General features: G+C 37.4%; 1 protein-coding gene across 3 annotated transcripts in view; it reads right to left on the bottom strand.

The window, feature by feature from the left end:
* arhgap28 (Rho GTPase activating protein 28) overlaps positions 1–20,732 on the bottom strand; it is a 53,501-nt gene extending 32,769 nt beyond the window's left edge. Inside the window, exon 1 of one of the 3 annotated variants that reach the window (XM_007232016.4) lies at positions 20,519–20,732. In XM_007232016.4, coding sequence (XP_007232078.3) covers positions 20,519–20,643 — 125 coding nt within the window. In that variant the 5' untranslated portion in view covers positions 20,644–20,732. Of the gene's footprint in view, positions 1–3,017; positions 3,147–13,654; positions 13,769–20,518 lie in introns of those variants that run through there. The other 2 variants (XM_015600960.3, XM_015600961.3) reach the window with 2 other exon arrangements.
* Positions 20,733–21,097: the final 365 nt, after the last annotated feature.

The raw sequence follows: 21,097 nt of genomic DNA, 5'->3' as shown, positions 1-21,097 counted from the left end.
AAGCATGATTGACCATCCACCCTCATGCTTCACAGTTGGCCAAATTGTCAATTCTGGTGCTGACATTCTTTAATCTTTGTAATACCTTGAAGATTTCTTAATCAAGGTCTGAGACCTTGTCTAAAATGCTTAGGATGCCAAAACTTTTGTTTTTAATTGTTTAGAATTGTTCATATTTTTGTAATGAAAGTTGTGTGCAATAGAATTTGATGAACATGTTTTTCACAATTCAGTTCACTGGGCCAACAGTTCTCAAAATTTTGCATTAGACAGTAGAGGTTTCATAACACAGGGGGTGGGGCAGTCTGAATTCTTAGAGGTTGTGATTTTGTGTTTTCATCAGGTGTTACAGTCAACAGTAGGAAACAGCTGACAGCACTAAACACTGTGAGGAAAAATGAGTAATTCACAGAAAAATCTATCCAAATATAGTCATCCAGTTGCCAAAACTGTAGACCTTGATCTGAAGAGGCCATTTGACATTACTTTTTTTGGCTAATGCAGTTTAAAGTTCACAGTTTACGAACACAAAAGTCTTTAAAAATCTTTATACAAAAAAAACTCTAGTTTTAAGAAATGTTTTATTTGTCTTGCTGGAAAGTGTATTTTCTACTGTACATTGAACACTACAAAAACATGCTTTAACATGATAGTGAAACTTAAGTTTTTGCATCACCAACATCTTTGGCAAACCTACATTCTTACCTGATTACTGTACAAAAGGAATTCAGATCTGTATCTCAATTCTCACTTTCAAAACCTGCATGATCAAGCAGAGAGGTATTATTAGTCACTCTGGGAAAATCAGCTTTATCTTTCAGACTTCCGTCACATAAAGTTCACAAACCTGCAGCTTGCATAACGATGGCCGTGCAGTATTGATTAGGCATGAATGAAATGCGCTGAAGACACGGTTTGACATACCAGAGTACGAGATACCAGATTCACAACAACAAACAAAAGTCAAAAGAGAGCATTGGGTTATTATTATAGTATTGATAAGTAGTTGCTAGCTGTAGTGTTGGCTCTGGGTAGGGCAGAACTATAGACTTACAAAAAACTAACAAACAAAAAAAAAATAACCCTAATATCTTGATATGCTTAAAAAAGAAAGTGATACAATATATATATGATAAGATAAAACCCTTATTAAAGAACAATGTTAAAAGTATAAACAAACATCGCTGCCACAATGAGATTGTGAGATCGCTGGTTCGAATCCTGTTCATGCAGCATGCCATCAGCTATCGGAGCCCTAAGAGAGTACAAATGGCCTTGCTTTCTCTGGGTGGGTAGATGGCGCTCTCTCCCCACATCACTCCAAAGAGTGATGTCGCTTAGCACAAGGTGTCTGTGAGCTGATGTATCAGAACCTAGTCGCTGCGCTTTCCTCCGAGCGTGCTGTGATACTACTCGGCAATACTGCATTAAAAGCAGTTCAAAAAGAGGTGGTGGCTGACTTCACATGCTAGTCTTCACCCTTCTGGTGTTAAAGCTGCACTAGTGGTAGGGGGATTTTTATTGTGTGGATTGGTTTATCAGTCTTGTAAATTGAGGAGAAAAAAGGGATAACATTTGAAATAAATTTATTAAAAAAAATAAATTATAAAAATTTATTTTTAACAGCCAAAACTATTTACTACTTAAATACATACGTGTATGTATGTATGTATGTATGTATGTATGTATATATATATATATATATATATATATTTTTTTTTTTTTTTATGGTATTCACTGACTCAAAAAACTGCACTGCACATTATGTTTTTTGAGATGGTAAAACAAAGTCATCATGCTGCTTCTTTAGTTACTTAATAAATAAAGTTTCTAAGCCATAATTTGCACGAGACTGTCTGTGCTCTGTTTAGTGTCAGACACCTCTGGAAATCAAACCATTTCCATAAAAACAATCCATGTGTGTTATTTTTATCTAATTAAAAATCACACACAGATGGCTACCTGCTTCACAGATGCAATATTATAATTAGGGCAATTTTATTTATTGTGCAAACAACCGTTTTGAACATGAAACTGTCATGATAATTACATTATTGACTTACTGTACTTTATGTAGACATGACCCAACAATTTTTCTGACGTCGATATTGTCTATTGTGATTCTTAGCATGTTTGTTTACATATGAGAGATACCCAGTCGCACAATGAGCCGCGAATCAATGAAGCATGCATCAAGCGGACTGTGAGAGGTGAAGATGTAAAGACATGTTTACTTGAGTTCAAAAAAACTGCATTAAAACTATGCTGAAAAGGCAGCACGAATTCCCCCCAAAAATCTTACCAATATCAAATAAAATTTATTTTATAATTTATTCAAAGTTAACTGCTCTTAAAAAAAGATCATATTGCCATTATTATACTTTAATACAGTATTAAAATGACAATAATATTGTGTATTATCACATTGTTTTCTGGGACAGTACATCATACAAACATAAAAAAAGTTGTGACAGGCCTATTTAAATATATCAATATTTACTATACATATTGCCCAACCCTGCTGTGACTTGTGTAAGTAAAGTGGGTGGGTTGCATAGCTTTGCATGTACACTTTAAACAGGTACAAGGGAGAGCTTTACTAATTCCAAAGCTCAGAGAGAGTCTTCTTTATTCATTCACAGAACTGTAATCACAAAAAGTAATCAAAGCACTCAGTGACAGTGACAGCAATCTTGCTAACCTAGTAAGTCAGGAAGACTTTGTATCCAGTAGCACCTTCACTTCACTACAGCACAGAATACTGTACAGTACACACTGTTTAAAACAACGTGCTCACAGAACAAGAGACTTCCTTACATTCTGTATTAAAACACACAGTTCAGGCACGAACCCTGACAAAACCACTAACCACAGAACACACACTAAGATCAGATAGAGTCAAATGTACTGAATGTTTCTCTCTCCAGCTCATCTATAGTGAGTAATTGTAAGAATGTATCTTTATTTTCCCCCGCCCCAAAAACACGAGTAACACCAGAGAGGAAAAGACAGATTACCTTCAGTCTCTCATCCAGTCGAGGAGGACAGAGGAGGGCAGTAGGGCAGCCGGCTTTGATCTGAGATGCAGATCATAAAAACAAAGCCACTTGAAAAAAAAGACTGAGAGAAAAGAGAGAGGGAGAGGAAAAGAGAAAGAGAGGGAGAGAGACAGAGAGAGAGACAGAGAGAATAGAATGGACAAAGCTAAACTGACCCAATCTCAGGATTTCCTCCTGTGACGGCAGGAACTGTGTGTGTGTGTGTGTGTGTGTGTGTGTGTGTGTGTGTGTAACCTAAACTCATCTCCCCTCCCACATACCTCTCTCCATCTATCCATCCCACTCTACGGGAGGCCAGCAACTTTCCAGCGCATGCACACACGCTCACACACGTTTCTCTCCTTCTCTGCCCCCTCCCCGTCTTTCTTTTTCACTCTCCTCTTTCTCCTTCATCTATCTCTCTCTCTCTCTCTCTCTCTCTCACTCGTTCATTCACTCTCTTTCTCGCTCTCTTTTCCCATTCTCCTAATTCTTCTCTTTCCCTCCTCTCTCGCTCTCATTCCGTCCTTGATTCTCTCCATTCAATTGTTTCTCACCCAGTCTTTCTTCCTGTGCATTTCTCTTTTCTCATTCTGGCTGTTTTTTTTTTTACATTTTTTTTTTTTACTTTTTCTTTGTCTCAAAGTCTCTCTTTCTCTTTCACAGTCATTGCATTTTCTTTTTCCTTGCTCTTTCCATCTTTTCCCGTCTGTCAATGTCTCCATTCCATTGTGTCTCATTTAGTCTCGTTTCAGTCCTGTGAGTTTCTCTCTCTCTTTCTCTCTCTCTCTCTCTCTCTCTCTCTCTCTCTCAATCTGTCTGTTTTTCTTTTTTTGTTCCTCTGTTGTTCTCTCTTTTTATTGCAATGTCTCTCGCTCTCTCCTGTTCACTCACCTCTACCCCTCCTTTTTCTCTTTCTCCATCCTGTCCTGTTTTCTCTCATTCTCTCTCTTTCTAATTCTCCCTCATTTTGTCTTTCTCTCCTTTGTCGCTCTCATTCAGCCTTTCTTTTTGTGAATTTATCTTAATCTCTCTTTTCATTTTATTATACCCAATATCTCTCTCACCTCTATACTTCCTTCCTGTGCTGCTCTATAATGTCCTGCTCTCTCTCTTTCCGTTCTGTTTTATTGTTGTTTTGTTCCCATGCATTTCTCCATTTTTTGTATTTTGCGCCTCTAGTCGTTGCATTTTCTCTTTCCTTGCTCTCAATCTCTTTCCCTCTTTCATTCTCTCTATTCCATTGTGTCTCATTCAGTCTCGTTTCAGTCATGTAAAATGTTCTCTCTCTGTCTCTCTCTCTCTCTCTCCCTCTCCCTCCTTTTACTACTCTTTTATCATCTCTTCTTTTGCTCTTTCGCTCCTCTCTCATCTGTCTTGCATTTTCTCTGTTACATTGTTTATCATTCATTTTTTGTTCTTTATGTGCATCTCTCTCTCTGTCTCTCTCTCTAATTCTGTCTGTTGTTCTGTTTGCTCTCTTTTACTCTTTTTCCCTCTTTCATTTTGTATCCTCTCCCCATTCTCTCTCTCTCACTCACCTCTACCCCTCCCTCTTCTTTTGCTCCATCCTGTCCTGTTCTCTCTCTCTCTCTCTCTCCCTCTCCCTCTCCCTCTCCCTCTCCCTCTCCCTCTCTTCTATGCTCTCTGTAGCTCTGTTGAAGCCTCTCAGTGCTTTAATCTTTGCAGCCCCCACCGCTTCCTTTTAGAGGTCATTAAATGTCCATTGTCTGCTCTGTTTACGTCCAGCTTTCTCTACTGATCCCACCATCGAGCGCAGTGAAGCTGGAAGGTGATGTGTGGAGGTTTGAAATCTCTGGAGGTGCAGCAGTGAAACGAGGGTAATTTTGGTAAACCGGTCCCAGATGTGGGCAATCACCATTCACATCATCCCTCGCTTTCACTTAAAACAAACATTCCACAGAAATACCTGAGCAGCCACCCTGTAACAATCCATAACACAGGTAAATCTAGACTTTTAAACTGATTACTTACTGAGCTAGAAGTATTTTTAGTTGGTCTTCTACTGCACTTTATGTAGCTACTGCTTTTATGCAGAACTTAACTCTCTGCAGTAGATAAACATGAGCATATTGGCACCATTCCTGCTTGGGGTAAGCGAAAATGGTGATCATCCTACATCCTAACCTTAATAATTTGACAAACTTGTCAATGAATGCAGTCAAATCCTCACAGTAATGCTCCAAATCTAGTAGAAACACCTTCTGGACAGTAGATACTTTTTTAGAGTTATACCAACAAATGCCTACCTTGATTTCAGACTAAACATCAAAAGATTGAGCGGGTGTCCCAATAATTTTGCCCACACTGTGCACTATCATTACTTCTTTCACCAAGTTAAATTTACCATGACACCACATGTACTCTTACACTTCATTCTTTGCCTTGTAAAAAAAAAAAGTCCAAAAGGAATCAATCATCCTTAAAGTGGCATATGCTTGCCTTTACTTCACCTTTTGGCAAAAACACTAGTCCACAATAATATAAAATATAGGTCACAGACAAAGCAGAGCTAAACTGGAAACGCGGGGCTAGTTTTTGTCTTGAAACTAGAAGCCAGACGCTAGAACCAAGGGAAAACGCGGAGGGTCCCTCAAAAAGTCATGACCCAATTCCTTTCAGGAATGTCAACAACCAACCATGGTGCCAAGACCACCATCCAACAGCTACAAACCAACCCCAGAACTTGTTTGTTAGTACTTTTGTCTTGGCGCAACTTGGTGAAGGGGCCGCCTCCACCTCCTTGCCCTTGCCTGGAAAACCTTTCCATGTGCTCAGTCAATGTCTGTACGGCCCCTCACCGTCCATTTATTTAATTGACTAAAACCTTTTCCATCTTCCATATTGATTAAAATGGGCATCCACTTCAGAGCAGATAAAAATCACAGGACTGTGCCAAATTGCTGAGTGTGATTTGCACAGCCCTTCAAAACGTTGAAAATGTTTACTCACCCATAGATCAGTCAGGTTTTTCCACTATTCGGGGGCAGCAGAAACGATATCAGCGGCTCAAGGTGATTTCACCAGAAAAGTATGTCGACCTCCCCCAATTAAACTTCCACCCTAATAAGAAACATCTGGTTTCTAAAAATTCCTCAGAGAGCTTAAACACAGCAGCATGTGCCAGGTTCTACTCTGTTCTACTGCAACATAGGGCCTTAGCAGTGGCCATCAATCATCAGCTCACTGGCACACTGGACTGATTTCAGAGCTTTGGTGCATAGTGAGGTCTGTGAATCTAAAAATATAAAGGAGTAATTCAAGTATGCACGATTGTTCAGTTGCTCAGCTTGTTTTAGGACAGCTTCATGTGTGACAGATGGGAGGCATACCAATGCTTTTTTCTGTTCTTTTTTTTTTTTAAAGGAGAATCATGATATGGGTTAGCCATGTCACGGACACTGCGCTTAGCTCAAAAACTGCACACCACAGCTCATTCTGGACAGGATGTAGTAATGTAGTAACCTAGTAACTGGTGCTGTGCATCTTGCAGTTGCTTTAATCAGTGCAGAATGGAAATAATGCATGCTTTATCTAAAACTTTTATAAAAACAAAACAAGAGAAATCATTTAATCCTTTTAATTTTGCTTCCATATTCTCTTCAAAAGGCTTTTTGTTTTTGAGTGGGCTGGTTATACAGTATGCACATTGTTGCAGTGTGTTTAGCTCATTCCTATGCAGGATTTTCTTTGGAATGAAGAGACCACACTGTTTAAGGTTTATATTATGTCACTTACAGGTACCATTATTACAGGTCATTATTCAACTATTCCAAGAGAAGTAGAGTTTGTAATTTTATGATACCTGTAAATACACATGACCGTATTGATTTCTAGTGTTTTTTATTATAAGAGTCAGTTAGTATTGATTTCTTGGTTAAAACACTGTAGAATGTACCTTTGCATATGTAGTGTTCATGACCAATGCTTGAGAGGCTAGACAGTGTAAAATTCAGCATGCATCAATATGGGAACTGAGGCCAAATGTCAATAAAGCTGTTGATACACAAATGTTATTCAGAGTAGCCGGGAGTAGCCTAACAGAGAAGCATAATGTGTACTTCTAAAGGGAAGATATGATATGCTATGTTCAGCTAAGTCACATGCCAAGTCACAGTAAGTAAAAGCTAATAAAAGCCATTTGGTCGTTAACATACTGTAATAAATAAATAAATTAGAGAATCAGACCATTTTTAGCCCAAATGGTCAGCTAATACTGTATTATACATATTTTGCATGCTGCTGTAGTGCCTTATAAGTTACTCATCTTGGTAAAGACTTCTAACACCACTAACCAGATACCACTCTTAAGAGTACATAACTCAGCACAGTACAGTGATTTTCAGAACTCAGCAAACTAGCTATCAAACACCTGTAACACTGGCTAACTATATATATTTTTTTTTTGGTTCATATAAAGAAAACTCTTTGGACACACTGACATGGGTCACGGCTGTCACGGGCTGGTTAGAGAATACATAGTAATGAACACAACCAACAATTAAACAATGAAGCTTAAATGTTACGAACAACATTAAAGCATACAGATGCAAAAAACAACAACAAATCATGTTGAAAATATGCAAAAAAATAAAAAATAAATAGAAGTTCTCCATGTCAGACCACATAGCAGAACACACTACTTGGGCTAACTCCATTAACCTCTACATTCTTTAACCTGTTTATCTTCATTTAAACACAATCTGGATTAAAGCATCATCCAAATGCCATAAATGCTCAAGTAAACATAGAAACAGAATCTATAACTTCCTTTGAAACTAGAAAGTCCTTTGAAACTAGAAGCCTCAGCACAAATGGTCACCCAGGTCAGGCTACCAAGCACCAAGCAGCTCATGTAGTCCACATGGCCTGAGCAACTGCAGGCTATAGTGGCTTTTATGGCAGGCAGGGTGTGGGATAAGGGGGTTGGGGGGGCTTCACGTCCTCTAATGTCCGACATGGCAGCCCCATGTGTGCTATATTTACTCAGCCTGCTCTGTTCTAATAGGCCAGGCCTGTCTCATTAAGGCTGGAGCCAGAGTTGCTGTGTCAGCACATTCTAATGGCCAAAAACTGTTTAAAAGGCAGGGCGTTAACAGGGCATCCTACAGAACAGATCAATGCAGCATTGTGAGTGACGCTGGACCTCAAAAAAAGATCCTTATCTCTGATACAGGTAGCAGGCTGGATTATAAAGCTTTTGCCACGCAACATGGGTGACTCATTATAACAGAGATGGAACAGTAATGACTTGTCAAGCTTCTCTGAAGAAGATGTTTTGCTGGGATAATTGAGTATTCAGCTTTGTCCCATACAAGGCTTGACCATGAGCTGTGGCTACATGAGCAACACTAGCCACTATCTATTGTGGTAGTGACGGACTATTATGGGCATCCACGGGATCATGTGATCAGAGATAAGTTGTATCATAAGTCTTAGCCAGCATAAACATGCCTTTGTTGACCAGCGTGTCACTGAGACGTGCTCATAGTCAATAAATATCTCTTTACTTTAGCCATTCAGAGGAGGACATGTGCGTCACGAACACACCAAGTGCAAGAGCTGCATATTGGCAATAATATGGCAATACGATACATATGGTAGTCAAGACATTGCGATTAATAGCGATACTGTAAGAAAAATAATATGGAAAAAAAAATCATACTAATAAAATCTGCATAAAATAAAAGTACTTGTTATCCAGTTAGATTCAATTCAGTGGGATCTGAAGGCAAATCTAGCATTACATTTTATTCCAAATGAACCAACATCTTTCATATATCAATATTTATCAATACTTTTGTACACCCCTACCATCCAGTGGCAGTTAATCATGCCATTAATCTAAGGTTACGTTCACATTACAAGCCACATTGCTCGAATCAGATTTTTTGCTCAGATCAGATTTGCCTTTCTTGACGGTTCACATTCACAAATGTAAGGGACCTGTATCTGTGTGTAATGTGAACAAATCTGTCCCTGAAATGTCTCACATGCTCACATTGATATACAGTATGTATAAACGCTGCCTTCAACAATTACAACAAAAAACGGCATATTTGAGAGGCGGCTCGTAGCGTTATAAAGGGAAATGGATGTGTTAGCAGCTCATATGTGGAGCATCTTTTGCTGAAGTGAAGAGAAAACAGCTGGTCTGAAGTACATGCCCAGGTCGAGGAGGTGAAAAAAGGCCAGGCGGTTTGCTTTTGCTGTTTTAGCAGCTATAGCTGCACAGCTGCACCAAGAGATAAAGTGTGGGTACGAGAGAGAAGCACGTAGCACATGCGTAAAAGCAAAAGGACGCATGAATTCTGATTTGACCTTTTCCATTCATGTTGCATGTCCATGGATCGGATACATATCTGTTTTAGGACCACATATGGAAGTGACTCAAAACTGATAAAAAAAAATCATATTTGGCACGTTCACACAGTCATATAAAAAAGAAATAAAAAATCAGATCTGAGCCGCATTTAGCAAAAAATCTGATTTGAGTCACTTCAGCCTGGTAATGTGAACATAGCCTAAAATAACCTATGTACACATATATGAAGTCACACTTGTAACTATAAGAAGGCGAGGGAGCATCCTTTGCTCATGTTATGGGCAGGAACTTCACTACCATGAAATTTCCTGTTTTGACTGTAGACAATAGGAAAGAACGGAGTGTAAATACCCATGGCTTTAAAATGTACAAAAAACATCACCACACACACACACATCCACACCCACTCTTAAAGTCAACAGGAGTATGAAATTAACTTGCAATCAAGATAAGAGAGGTTATATAACTGTAATAAAACCAAGCCCATGCAGCAGTAATGGAGGTTAAAACAAGGACTACTACAAACAAAAGGGTTTGTAAAGACTACAAACCTTTGGAACACAGATTCTGGTGCCCAGAGACTCTTCTGAGACTCTTCTCCCAAATGTATTTCTAACCTAATTACATAAGCACAAAGTGCACATTCTCTCTGCCGGTACAAAGTGGCAAAAAAATCTGATTTTACCACCAAAATTTTTTTCTTCAGGCTGTTTACACAATTTTTTAAAAAGTGAACTGTATCTGACATTAATTGGTACAGTTCACTCTCCCAAACTGATGCATATAAGCAATAGAGCAATTCTATACATGATGTTTCGGCTTCATCCTTACCAGCAAGAACCTGATGACACGATTCAATATATATCACAATATAATTCGATACTGTAAGCAATTCTATATACAAACTCTCTGTATGTATACAGCTCTGGAAAAAATAATGATGTTTTTCTTTGATATTACTAATTGAAAACCTCTGAAATATAATCACGAGGAAGATGGATGATCACAAGCTGAACTGCTTGAATTTTTGCACCAGGAGTGGCATAAAGCTATCAAAAAGCAGTGTGTAAGACTGGTGGAGGAGAACATGCCAAGACGCATAAAAACTGTGATTAAAAACCAGGGTTATTCCACCAAATGTTGATTTCTGAACTCTTAAAACTTTATGAATATGAACTTGATCTTTTTTGTTATTTTAGCCATTTCTCATTTTCTGCAAAGAAATGCTCTAATTGACATTTTTTTTTATTTGGAATTTGGGAGAGCTGTACAAGGAAAAAAGAAAACTATAATTATGAAATCTTAAAAAATACTTTTTCTCTAATCTTCATAACTGTAAGATCTGAAGTGACGGTGTTTAAACACATCACAAAACGAAGCAAAAACAGACACCAATATTTACATGTACACTAATAATTAAATATTGTAAAACAAAATATTGCGATACTATGATATTTCAATGTTTTCTTACACCCCTCCAGCTTATAACTGAGAATGAGCTGTTATGCAGCATGCTGTGAAAAGGCCATGTTTTTTGGCCACATTGTTTTTCTTTGGTTTGCATCTTTGAGACACTGTAGCCACATCCTCCTTTGGCTGTGTTTTGCTATTTCTCTAGAAATATCTTCAAACTCAGAGTCATTGTGATGTGTGGCTTCTAATAGGCTTTAATTTGAACAGAAACAGAACCCCAAATATTTATTTTATTTATTAAGCCTGTTAACACTCTATCCCACTACTGAAAACCTCCCTCACTGCTGTTGTCCATTTCCATTTCTCCTCAGTATGTGTTGAGTTGGATTCACCTATGAATTTCATGAATTCTGATCTGGCTGTTCAGACTGAATGCATCACAGCGTGTCAGTGTATCAGATATGCGTCAGATTTCAGAATCAGAATGTGTTTTTTGCTGTTCACGCTGCCATACAGATAACACATTTGATCAGATTTAGGCCACTATTACCTGCTGTGTGAACCTGTGTAGCCTATGATTATCACCATTTCACTACAGCGTATGAAAAACACAGATAAGTATACAGGTGTTCATTTGAGTGAAACTGGAATGAAACAAAACAACATTCAGGACTCCGGAATGCGTCCTGTAATCTGAAATAGTGCCAACATTTGCTTTAACATAATACACACACATGAACTTCTGAATATGTGAATATGTGAAAATACAGGTACTTCACATTTTTACAAACAAACCCCTCACTCAGGATCTTTCACACACTTCTTTGCATAGAAATTTTCTATTCAAATTTCCTCTCGCCAACACAGCTTGTTAGTAATGTATGTAAAAAAGTTCTTGCGGTTGTGGCCCTGAAACTCGGTTATCACTAGCGTGCCAAAAAGTACAGCACAGCTACCGGCCCACGCGCTCAGGACTTCTTAACAGAGTTATCAACGCTGCTGAGTTAATCATTCATTAGCGATTCTAAAACAAAGCACATTCCTGAGTCTGTCAAAAACGGAGGAAAGACGTAACCTCAGGTCATGTTTTGGACGTTTCAAAAGAGAGACAAAAACAATTCTGATGACCCCTGAGTACATTCTGGGTAAAGTACATTTCTAAAAAAAGTAAGGAACATTTCTCAGCAAATCCTTGTGCAACACTATTCATTCCTGATGTTGCTTTTTTGTTACAGTGTGTTTTAAATACTTCCTATCTTCATGATTCTTCAGTATACACATAGAAACTCCATATCTATTATAATTTGAGGGTAATAATTACAAACAAAACAAAAATCATTGACTGTATTAATAATTATATCCATCCTTTTATGTAGAAGCTAGTGCTGGGTGATTTTGGCCTAAAAAAAAAATCTTTGAGTTAAAAAAAAAAATTAAAAATCAGATTTTCGATTATAATCGAAACAAAAAAAAATAATTGAGAAGTAATGCAATAAACGAGTCAGCAAGACAGATAAACACTTCAGAAATGAAATGAAGATATTTTAGATTAAAAAGATATGTCTGTATGTAAAATTTGTGATTACTCCATTCTGAAATTGCATTAATTCGACTGTAATTCGAATGAACCAAATTAATCGTGAAAATCGCCCAGCACTGGTATAAGCTGTGCCCAACAGCAAAGAAAGTCAAAATATTTTACAGATTTTAAAAGCATTTTAAGTACTAAATAGGCATCACAATAATATTGTTGTTTGAAAAATCCACATAATAGGATAATAGTAGCAGTTTTATTTACTTTAAAGCTTAAGGAGTATTTTTGTATAACTGTTTATACTTGCAGTTGCGCTAAATGTTGTGCATTATTATTATTTTATATAAAATTCAATTCAGTTTTATTTATAAAGAGCTTTTTACAATAAAAGTTGTCACAAAGCAGCTTTTACAGAGAAAAACAGGTCCACGGCTTTTGTGAGCGAGCACCACAGTGATGCCAGTTGTGGTGACAACAGTGACAAGAAAAAAATCCCTTACATTAAGAGGAAGAAACCAAGACTTAGTCAGAGAAAGCCATTGCACTTGGGTCATCCTGGACAGCACAAACAAATATCAGAACAAAAATCAACAGTACAGAGAGCTAATGTGAAGCTATAGCTTATGTAAAAACAGGTTTTGAGTTATATGAGTGAGTAGGTGATGGGCAAATTCGACTTAGTAATTAACTGTAGTCAAATTTCACATATGTAAAGTGTTTGAAACTGTTATACTTACACAAAATAAATGTTTAACATATATTCTGTTGCAGAGTTTTTTTTTAATTATTATTATTCTTTACATATTTTTCAGTTTGTGCTTTTGTATATATATATATATATATATTGCCAAAGTTACAGTGACTGCAAAAATAATCTGAAATATTGCGCTATTATTTTACAGACATATCCCCCTCCCCTAGTAATAAATCAAAGGCTCTTATCATCAGGATGAGTAACCAAATCCTTAAAATCAAAACCTTAAAACTTATTACATTAATTCATCTTATGATATAGTTTAATGCTAGATATCTCTTATCATCTCCCTTAGAAACAAATCTAAGTCATAAAAGCTTCAAGTGCTGTGAGTAATGCTGGCAGTTTCTTCACCACAGTTTCTTTATCAGAAGGAAATCAATTAACTTCTTCCAATAAAGCTCGAGTTAAACTGTCATGATCTCAGCTGGTCGAGATTCCACAGCCTTTCTTATCTACTCCTTTGTAAACGCGACGACAGGCAAGCACATTTACGAAACGGGAACACAACACTATTTACGAGTTAAATAGAACATCCAGCTGAAAGAATAGAAGTGAAAGAGGTGTACCTGTGTATGGTGGTCTCCTTCTCCATATAAGAGCTCTGTAAACACTGACCTCCTCGTCTCATGGCTGCGTGGAAGAGAACTGGGCAGGTTTTACCGCACGACTCTTTCCTCTCTACCTTCTCTGCTCTGGAATGTGGCCGTGCAGTGCAGTGCTATGAAAAGCACCTGCCATAGGTATTTCCTCTTTCATTTGGCATGCATGAGGTCATCAGTCTCTCTGTGGTACATAAGCTCTACCTGAGCAGCAGTAAACTGGAACTTACTCACCACACTTCTGTGGATTTACACATTTGCCAAAGTCAATACACACAGAAATCAGTTCCCATGAGACTGCCTTCTGCCTTATACATTAACACAGCGATCATTTAAATACCAATTCAGGACGCCAATAAATCAGGATCTCATTTTTCCTTATATCGCCACGGTCATTAAAACAGGTCATAAAGTTTATGGTGTACAAGTCGATTTTAGCTTCTATTTCTTACTAATAGGAAACTGATTGGAACATAATAAAAAGTCATTACTTTAGCAATGAAATCAGCTCATGTATTGAGAATATGATGGATAGATGAAAGATTTTTGTTACATTCTATGATATTTCAAGTTACATTATTTACATTTACATGTTAAATATTATTGTTCTTAATACAGAATTAGAGTCCTGGTATGTTACATTTATACTAAAAAAAACATTTATTTTATTTGTATTAAAATATTTTTTGTGTTTTGTTATATCACAAAGAATCATGTTATTGCACAGAAATACCCTGACGTGATATATTTTAGGGTCATATTGCCCACTTATAAGTGTTTTCAGACAAATACATACAACCATCCATCCATACAACCATCCATTAATGTACTATTGTTCTTAAATATTTTTGGGATAAAAGGGGCAGATATTATAAGATTTTTTTCTTCTTTCTGCTGCCTTTCATTTTATTTGTGATTTGTATATTTCTCTTTTTCTGTAAAATTGTATTTTGTTTATAATGAAATGAATAAATCTTCTAAACTAAACTAAACTAAACTAAACCATCCACAATACACAGAATATTTCTTAAACCAATAAAATTGTCCAAATGACTTATCGTATATTTTGCACTGCAAGGCACACCGTAATATAAGGCGTACTATCAACGAACGTCTATTTTCTGGTCTATTTTCATACATAAAGCACACTGGATTATAAGGCGCACCATCAATAAATGTTAATCATGTAAATCTAAGCTGAGTAAACAAAACTGTAATTCTTAAAAAAAAAAACATTTTAAGAGTCAAATAAGTGCTGAATGTTTATCTACACAGATTTCTTTCCTGAAAACTGCTTATTTGGGTGAGTAAAGCGCTTCTATTTATTTAAAGTAAACTAAGATTTTCAGATTTCCAATAAGGCTGGGTGCAGCAGCGCTAGCATTAGTGGCTAACCGATAGCCACGGTTAGCGCTAATAAATGCCGACAGTGATACACTGATGAATCCTGCAGTATTGAAGTATTCCAGTAAGCCAGAGTGATATTAGCTAATGGTTCGTCCCACTTAGCTTGTTTTAACATGGTAAATTCACAGGCTTCAGTCTGATATACTCAGCACTGAACAATGAAAGAGCTAGCGCTTAGCACAGTTAGCTGCTAATGCTAATACTGCTCCAGCCTTGGTGCTGGAGGATCTTCACTGAAACTCCTGTATAACGCTTTACTGCTCCTTACAACCTGACTGGTAAAATTCATACTTAAGGCACACCTTATTTTAAAGCACACTAATGATTTTTGGGAACATTAAACGGATTTTAACTGCGCCTTATTGTGCAAAAAATATATAGTATTCAAGTCACACTGTTTTGTGCATTAAAGCCCCAAAAATGGAGATATGAACATTACGCTATGACGTTATGCAATGATCCAAATCCTAAACCAAGGACATCTCACTTCTGCAAAGTGTGGATGACACATGCAGATTATCCACATCCAGGCCTATTGTTACTTTAAATTTATTCACCATTGTTCTGACATTCAGCCCAGAGATGTCAGCTGCCAGAACACAGGCATGTGCACCATATAATGCCCACAGAGAGGAACTATGACACGACTGTGTCACACCTTCACTCGCTGCCAAGAAACTGCCACTCCAGCCGCGACTCTGCTTCCTCTGGCTGCTCGGAGCTCGGGCAGAACAATGGGAGCAGCCACACTCAATAGGCCTCAGTCACGAGGCTGCACCATAAAAACATCTGAAGCGAAACAAAAAGGTGGTTTATGGGGAGAGCAACGACTTCCCCGTGATATGCTCGGGAAAAACAAGGAAAAAAACACATGGCAGTAATCAAACAAATCAAAATAACAAACAAATAAATAATTAAAACAGGAACAATAGGGTGGCAGCACATGTGCAGTGGTGATCGGACCCCTGCTGGCAGCAAGAGGAACAAAGCTCTTACTAGAATAAAGCTACAAATACCGTGACAGCTATATCTGTGGTCACTGCCACAGTGTAGGAAACCACTGTTGACCTCCAGTGTGTGGACACTTCCAGCACATTGTTGACAGTGCCCATGAGCAGCAAGTCAGATGACAATGACAAAAGCAGCATTCATCTAAAGACACCAGAGTACAAGCTTTCCCCTTTGTCTATGAGACAAAACTCAATGAGGGAGATTTAGGAATAATCCTGCTTCTCACCCAAGTGCTCACACCCAAGTGCCACCAATACAATTACACAATAAAAAAATAAAGGTGTTTTTATTCCATGAACTTAAAAAATAATAATAATCAGGACCGACTAAAAAGAGTTTCTATTAAAAATATTCATTTTGCATTTACCACAAATAATTGAGTAGCATAATAATAATAATAATAATAATAATAATAATAATAATAATAATAATAATAAATTATCCACTACAAACTATTCTGTATGTATTACAAAATATACAAAATACTTGCATCATTTATGACTCATGATTGAATGATTCAGAAACATAACTACAATAAATGATTAATTATACAGCATATTCAGACATTGCTCTTATTTCTACTATAAATAATTTAGTATCTACTAAAATTATTCTGTATCTACTATAGATTATACATCGACCGTTATAAATAATTAAATCTGTATTTCAAATGATTCTTTAACGATTCATGAACTGCTATTAAGCATACATTATGAATCAGTAACTACAATAGTATCTATAATTCTATATCTACTATAAATTATTCAACTAACTGCTACAAATGATTTACAAAATTTGTATATACTATAAATGGTCCAGTAACAGACATAAATGATTTTGTGTTTTAAAACGATTCAATATCTGCTATGAACTGCTATAAATTATGAAGTATGTACACTAAAATGACTGTGTATCTATTATAAACAATTAGTTGCACAAATACACATGCAAACACACAACTCTGCACTTTTAACACTCATTATATGTAACGTGCCTGTGTGTGCGTCTGTGTTCATGTCCATTTTTGCCTTTGTGTGTGTGTGTGTGTGTGTGTGTGTGTGTGTGTGTGTGTGTGTGTGTGTGTGTGTGTGTGTGTGTGTGTGTGTGTGTGCTAGTTGTAGTAGGACCAGATTTAATTAGTTCAGAAATAACAACAGGTAAGTAGCTTAATAAAGGGAGCATACCGACCAAATACCTCCCAGATTAATTTAGCCTTCAAAAGAGCCGCTTTTAGCCTTTAGCGGAAACACTGAAGGCTTGACCCCAAGAAACAAGCAGAAAACATAAGTTAAAATACAGCTCTTTCCTAACAAATTTCTAGAGAAACGTAAAACAAACAAATGTAACTGTATCTGTTTGGAACACATAATGGATGTTAGGCCCATTACAACCAGTCTGTAAAACACTGTATGAACATGTCAAAACATAGCCCAAGGTTAAGAGCTCTATGTTTAGCTAAAGGCATAAATCAACAGAAGATCAAGGATGACGTCCTCAGCCTTGATAACACAATCGACGAGATCTCCCATGTACAAGCTATTCTTATCCCTAGAGTAAACTGGCTGGCCATCCCCTGCGTAATGTAAATATTTTAAGACATAATGGCTGTTCCTGATCAGACTTTGTGGTTATGAGAGGTGTGCGAGTGCTGGAAAGACTTGACCCAGATAGACTTTACATCAACAACATGTCATCAACATCTTGTCCTGCCCTTCATATATACTAACCTAAACGACTTCCATAGAGAGACAGTGTATTTATATCCTAAAAAAGGTGTGTGTGTGGGGGGGGGGGGGGGGGGGCAGGGCCAGAACTAGCCTTGAAGTGTGGAGTCAGCCTTGGTCAGATTTTAAAAAAAGAACAAAATACTGCATCAGAACCCTTTTTCTGCCTTTCTGCCTAACCCCTGGCACCACTCTTCACTCACAGCATCTTCAGATTTAATTCTCAAGGTCCGCTGACCAGTCAGGGCCTGAGTGTGACACACTGAGGACACACACTTTCATAAAAACACATTTGAACTGCCCTGCAGAAAAACTGTCTAAAAGCAAAGTGAGAGTCTTAAAATGTGACCATAACAACTTTAGAACCACTGTCCAAACCCACATCTTCTATTCACAGCTTGTGCTGGAATTAATCGCCAATCATTTAACAGTTTAGCAACGTCCATTAGGGACAGACACTAAAAGTGATTATACTATATTATATTATGATCACCACCTATGATTGCACCAGATATATCTGGTCAGAGTTTATTGTATTAATTTCACAGTTTTTTCCACTACATGCCTCCAACAGCTCATGGTCTGGATCATTGGAATTCATTTAGGTAGTACACTAAAGTGTGTTCTATTGTGATATCTATTCACAGATTATGAAAGGAGAAACAGAAAGTCTTAACCACTTTGATTTTTAACAATGGTCATTAGGAATAGATACCAAAACTGATAATGTTATCAGTCATATTCTGGTGGATCTGACGAATATTGATTGTACAAATATATCTGGTCACAGTTTATTGAATTCAACTTGCCTTTTTTACTGCATGCAATAGCTTTAATCATTGCATTTAACACATTCAAAACACAAAAACACTGAAATACAGAGTACTGAGCAGCCACATCAGCAGCACCCAGGGAGCAGTTGTTAAGTTAGGTGCCTTGTTTAATGGCATCACATCCCATAGAACCAGTGATCTTTCCACCCCAAGTCCACCTCTCTAACCTCTAGGCCACAGTTGAACAACATCATGTATAGCTATTAAAATACAAACAAAAAAATATCTGAGAGATGGGCTAAAAGACTACTCTTCTGTTGTGAGATTTAATCTTAAAACCATCTGTCTGAGAGAAAACATATGAATGGCACTAAATGGACAGCATTAAGAGGGTAGTTTTACTGCATTTAGCACAAAAAAATAGGTATAGCTGTCAACACATAAACAAAACCAACAAAAAAAATCCTCTGAGAGATGGGCTCAAATGGCACCCTTCTGTCAGCATCTTTGTGAGATTTAATCTTAAAATCATCTGTCTGAGAGAAAACGAGCATAATGTATGGCATTAAATGGACATGTTTTGCAGTACTAAGAGGGAAGCATTAATGCATTTAGCATTATGAAGTAAGTATAGCTGTTAATACACAAACTACATAAATATCTCAGAGAGATGGTTTTTTCTGTCAGAACATGTGTAAGATTTAATCTAAAATCCAACAATATATACAGAACTGGAGAAAAAGAATGAATTAGAATTAAAATGATGAGTTCTCTGGAATATAATCAAGAGGAAGATGGATGATCACAAGCCATCAAATTTCAATTTTTGCACCAGGAGTGGCATAAAGTTATTTAAAAGCAGTGTGTAAGACTGGTGGAGGAGAACATGCCAAGATGCCTGAAAACTGTGATTAAAAACCAGGGTTATTCCACCAAATATTGATTTTTTAACTCTTTATGAACCTTATGAATATGAACTTGTTTTCTTTGCATTATTTGAGGTTTTAAAGCACTGCTTTTATGTTATATCAGCCATTTTTTTTTCTGCAAATAATTGCTCTAAATGACAATATTTTTATTTGGAATTTGGGAGAAATGTTGTGTGTAGTTCATAGAATTTTACTCAAACATAAACCTATAAATAGCAAAATCAGAGAAACTGATTCAGAAACTGAAGTGGTCTTTTATTTTTTTCAGAGCTGTATGTCATATATGACAAAATAGCCACGTTATACCGCAGTATCACTGAATTTAGCACAAAGAAGTAGACATAGCCCTTAAAACACAACCAACACAGCCTCCAATGGTCACGTTTTACAGTATTAGGAGAGCAGCATTACTGCATTTAGCACAACCAGCTTAAATAGCTAAGCTAATGCTTTTCTAAGCCAAAGCTATTTAAAAGGGTTTCCCAGGCTGCAAGTAGAGCAATAGCTAGCTAACCTAGCGTTAACATACAGCTGCTGCCCGTTGTGGACAGCTGCTATAGAGAACACAGCTGGCTCAAGCTGTCACAGACCCTAGTGGGCAATGTGGGGGAAACACTGGTGATGGACTGCTGTCTACTAACGGACTGAAGAGCATTTCTGTGATATCGCCATTGCTAAATAATAAATAAACGGATTAATTTAATAACGCTAAATGTAACGGCTAGAAATGAAGCATGTATTATGTGGTATTTTTAGTGACATGCTCAGCAGGCCCTCAATTCTGAATGTATCAGTTTAATGGCATTAATGAGCTATTTCTACCATAAACCATACTGTAGACACCCGTATGCACGCGGCTGCCTCCACGAGCGTTTCACCACCGGCTCGAGAATATTCAACACAGAGCGCGTCAGACTTTAAATCACTCTAAAACTTACTAGCCGGAGAAACCCGAGCCGCAGTGTGTGTGTGTGTGTGTGTCTTTACCTGCTAACGGGAGAGTGTGTGGTGGCGGTGAGCGGCTCATAGCTCTCGTCCGCCAGATGAATCCTGGAGGCAGTGAATGAATGGTAGGCGGTTAAAACGACGCTTCCCGAATCTTTTAAATCCATGTCGTTACATTAGAAACACGCTGATAGAACAGTAGGTAATAAAGGACAGGGCAGCACACACACCGGCCGCCTCTCTCTCTCTCTCTCACTATTCTCACCACGAAAAGTAAACAAAGACATTTATCCCCCCCGGTCGCTAGTGCTCAAGCTGCGCTCGCGCACCATTGGCCGCGAGCAGAGACGCGCCGCTCCGCTCGTCCAATCACCGACGGAATTTCCTGAATACATTATAATCTAATTAATTCTCTCCAATTAATGCAGAGCTGTGTCTTAACGTCAGTGGAAGCTCGTGCTGAATACAGTATTAATTACATCCACTCAAATATATGTTCATAATATATTAAATATTACTAATTAAAAATATTACAACACAAACAACATTTCAGCTGATGGACCAAAACAATACAGTCCGGCTATCTTAACAATGAACTGCAAACTTTAATGTTTTAAATAA

Source organism: Astyanax mexicanus, chromosome 6, assembly GCF_023375975.1.
Source record: "Astyanax mexicanus isolate ESR-SI-001 chromosome 6, AstMex3_surface, whole genome shotgun sequence".
Lineage (NCBI taxonomy): Eukaryota > Metazoa > Chordata > Actinopteri > Characiformes > Acestrorhamphidae > Astyanax > Astyanax mexicanus.
Note: the sequence above shows the minus strand (reverse complement) of the source record. Positions and strands in the feature narration are given on the sequence as shown.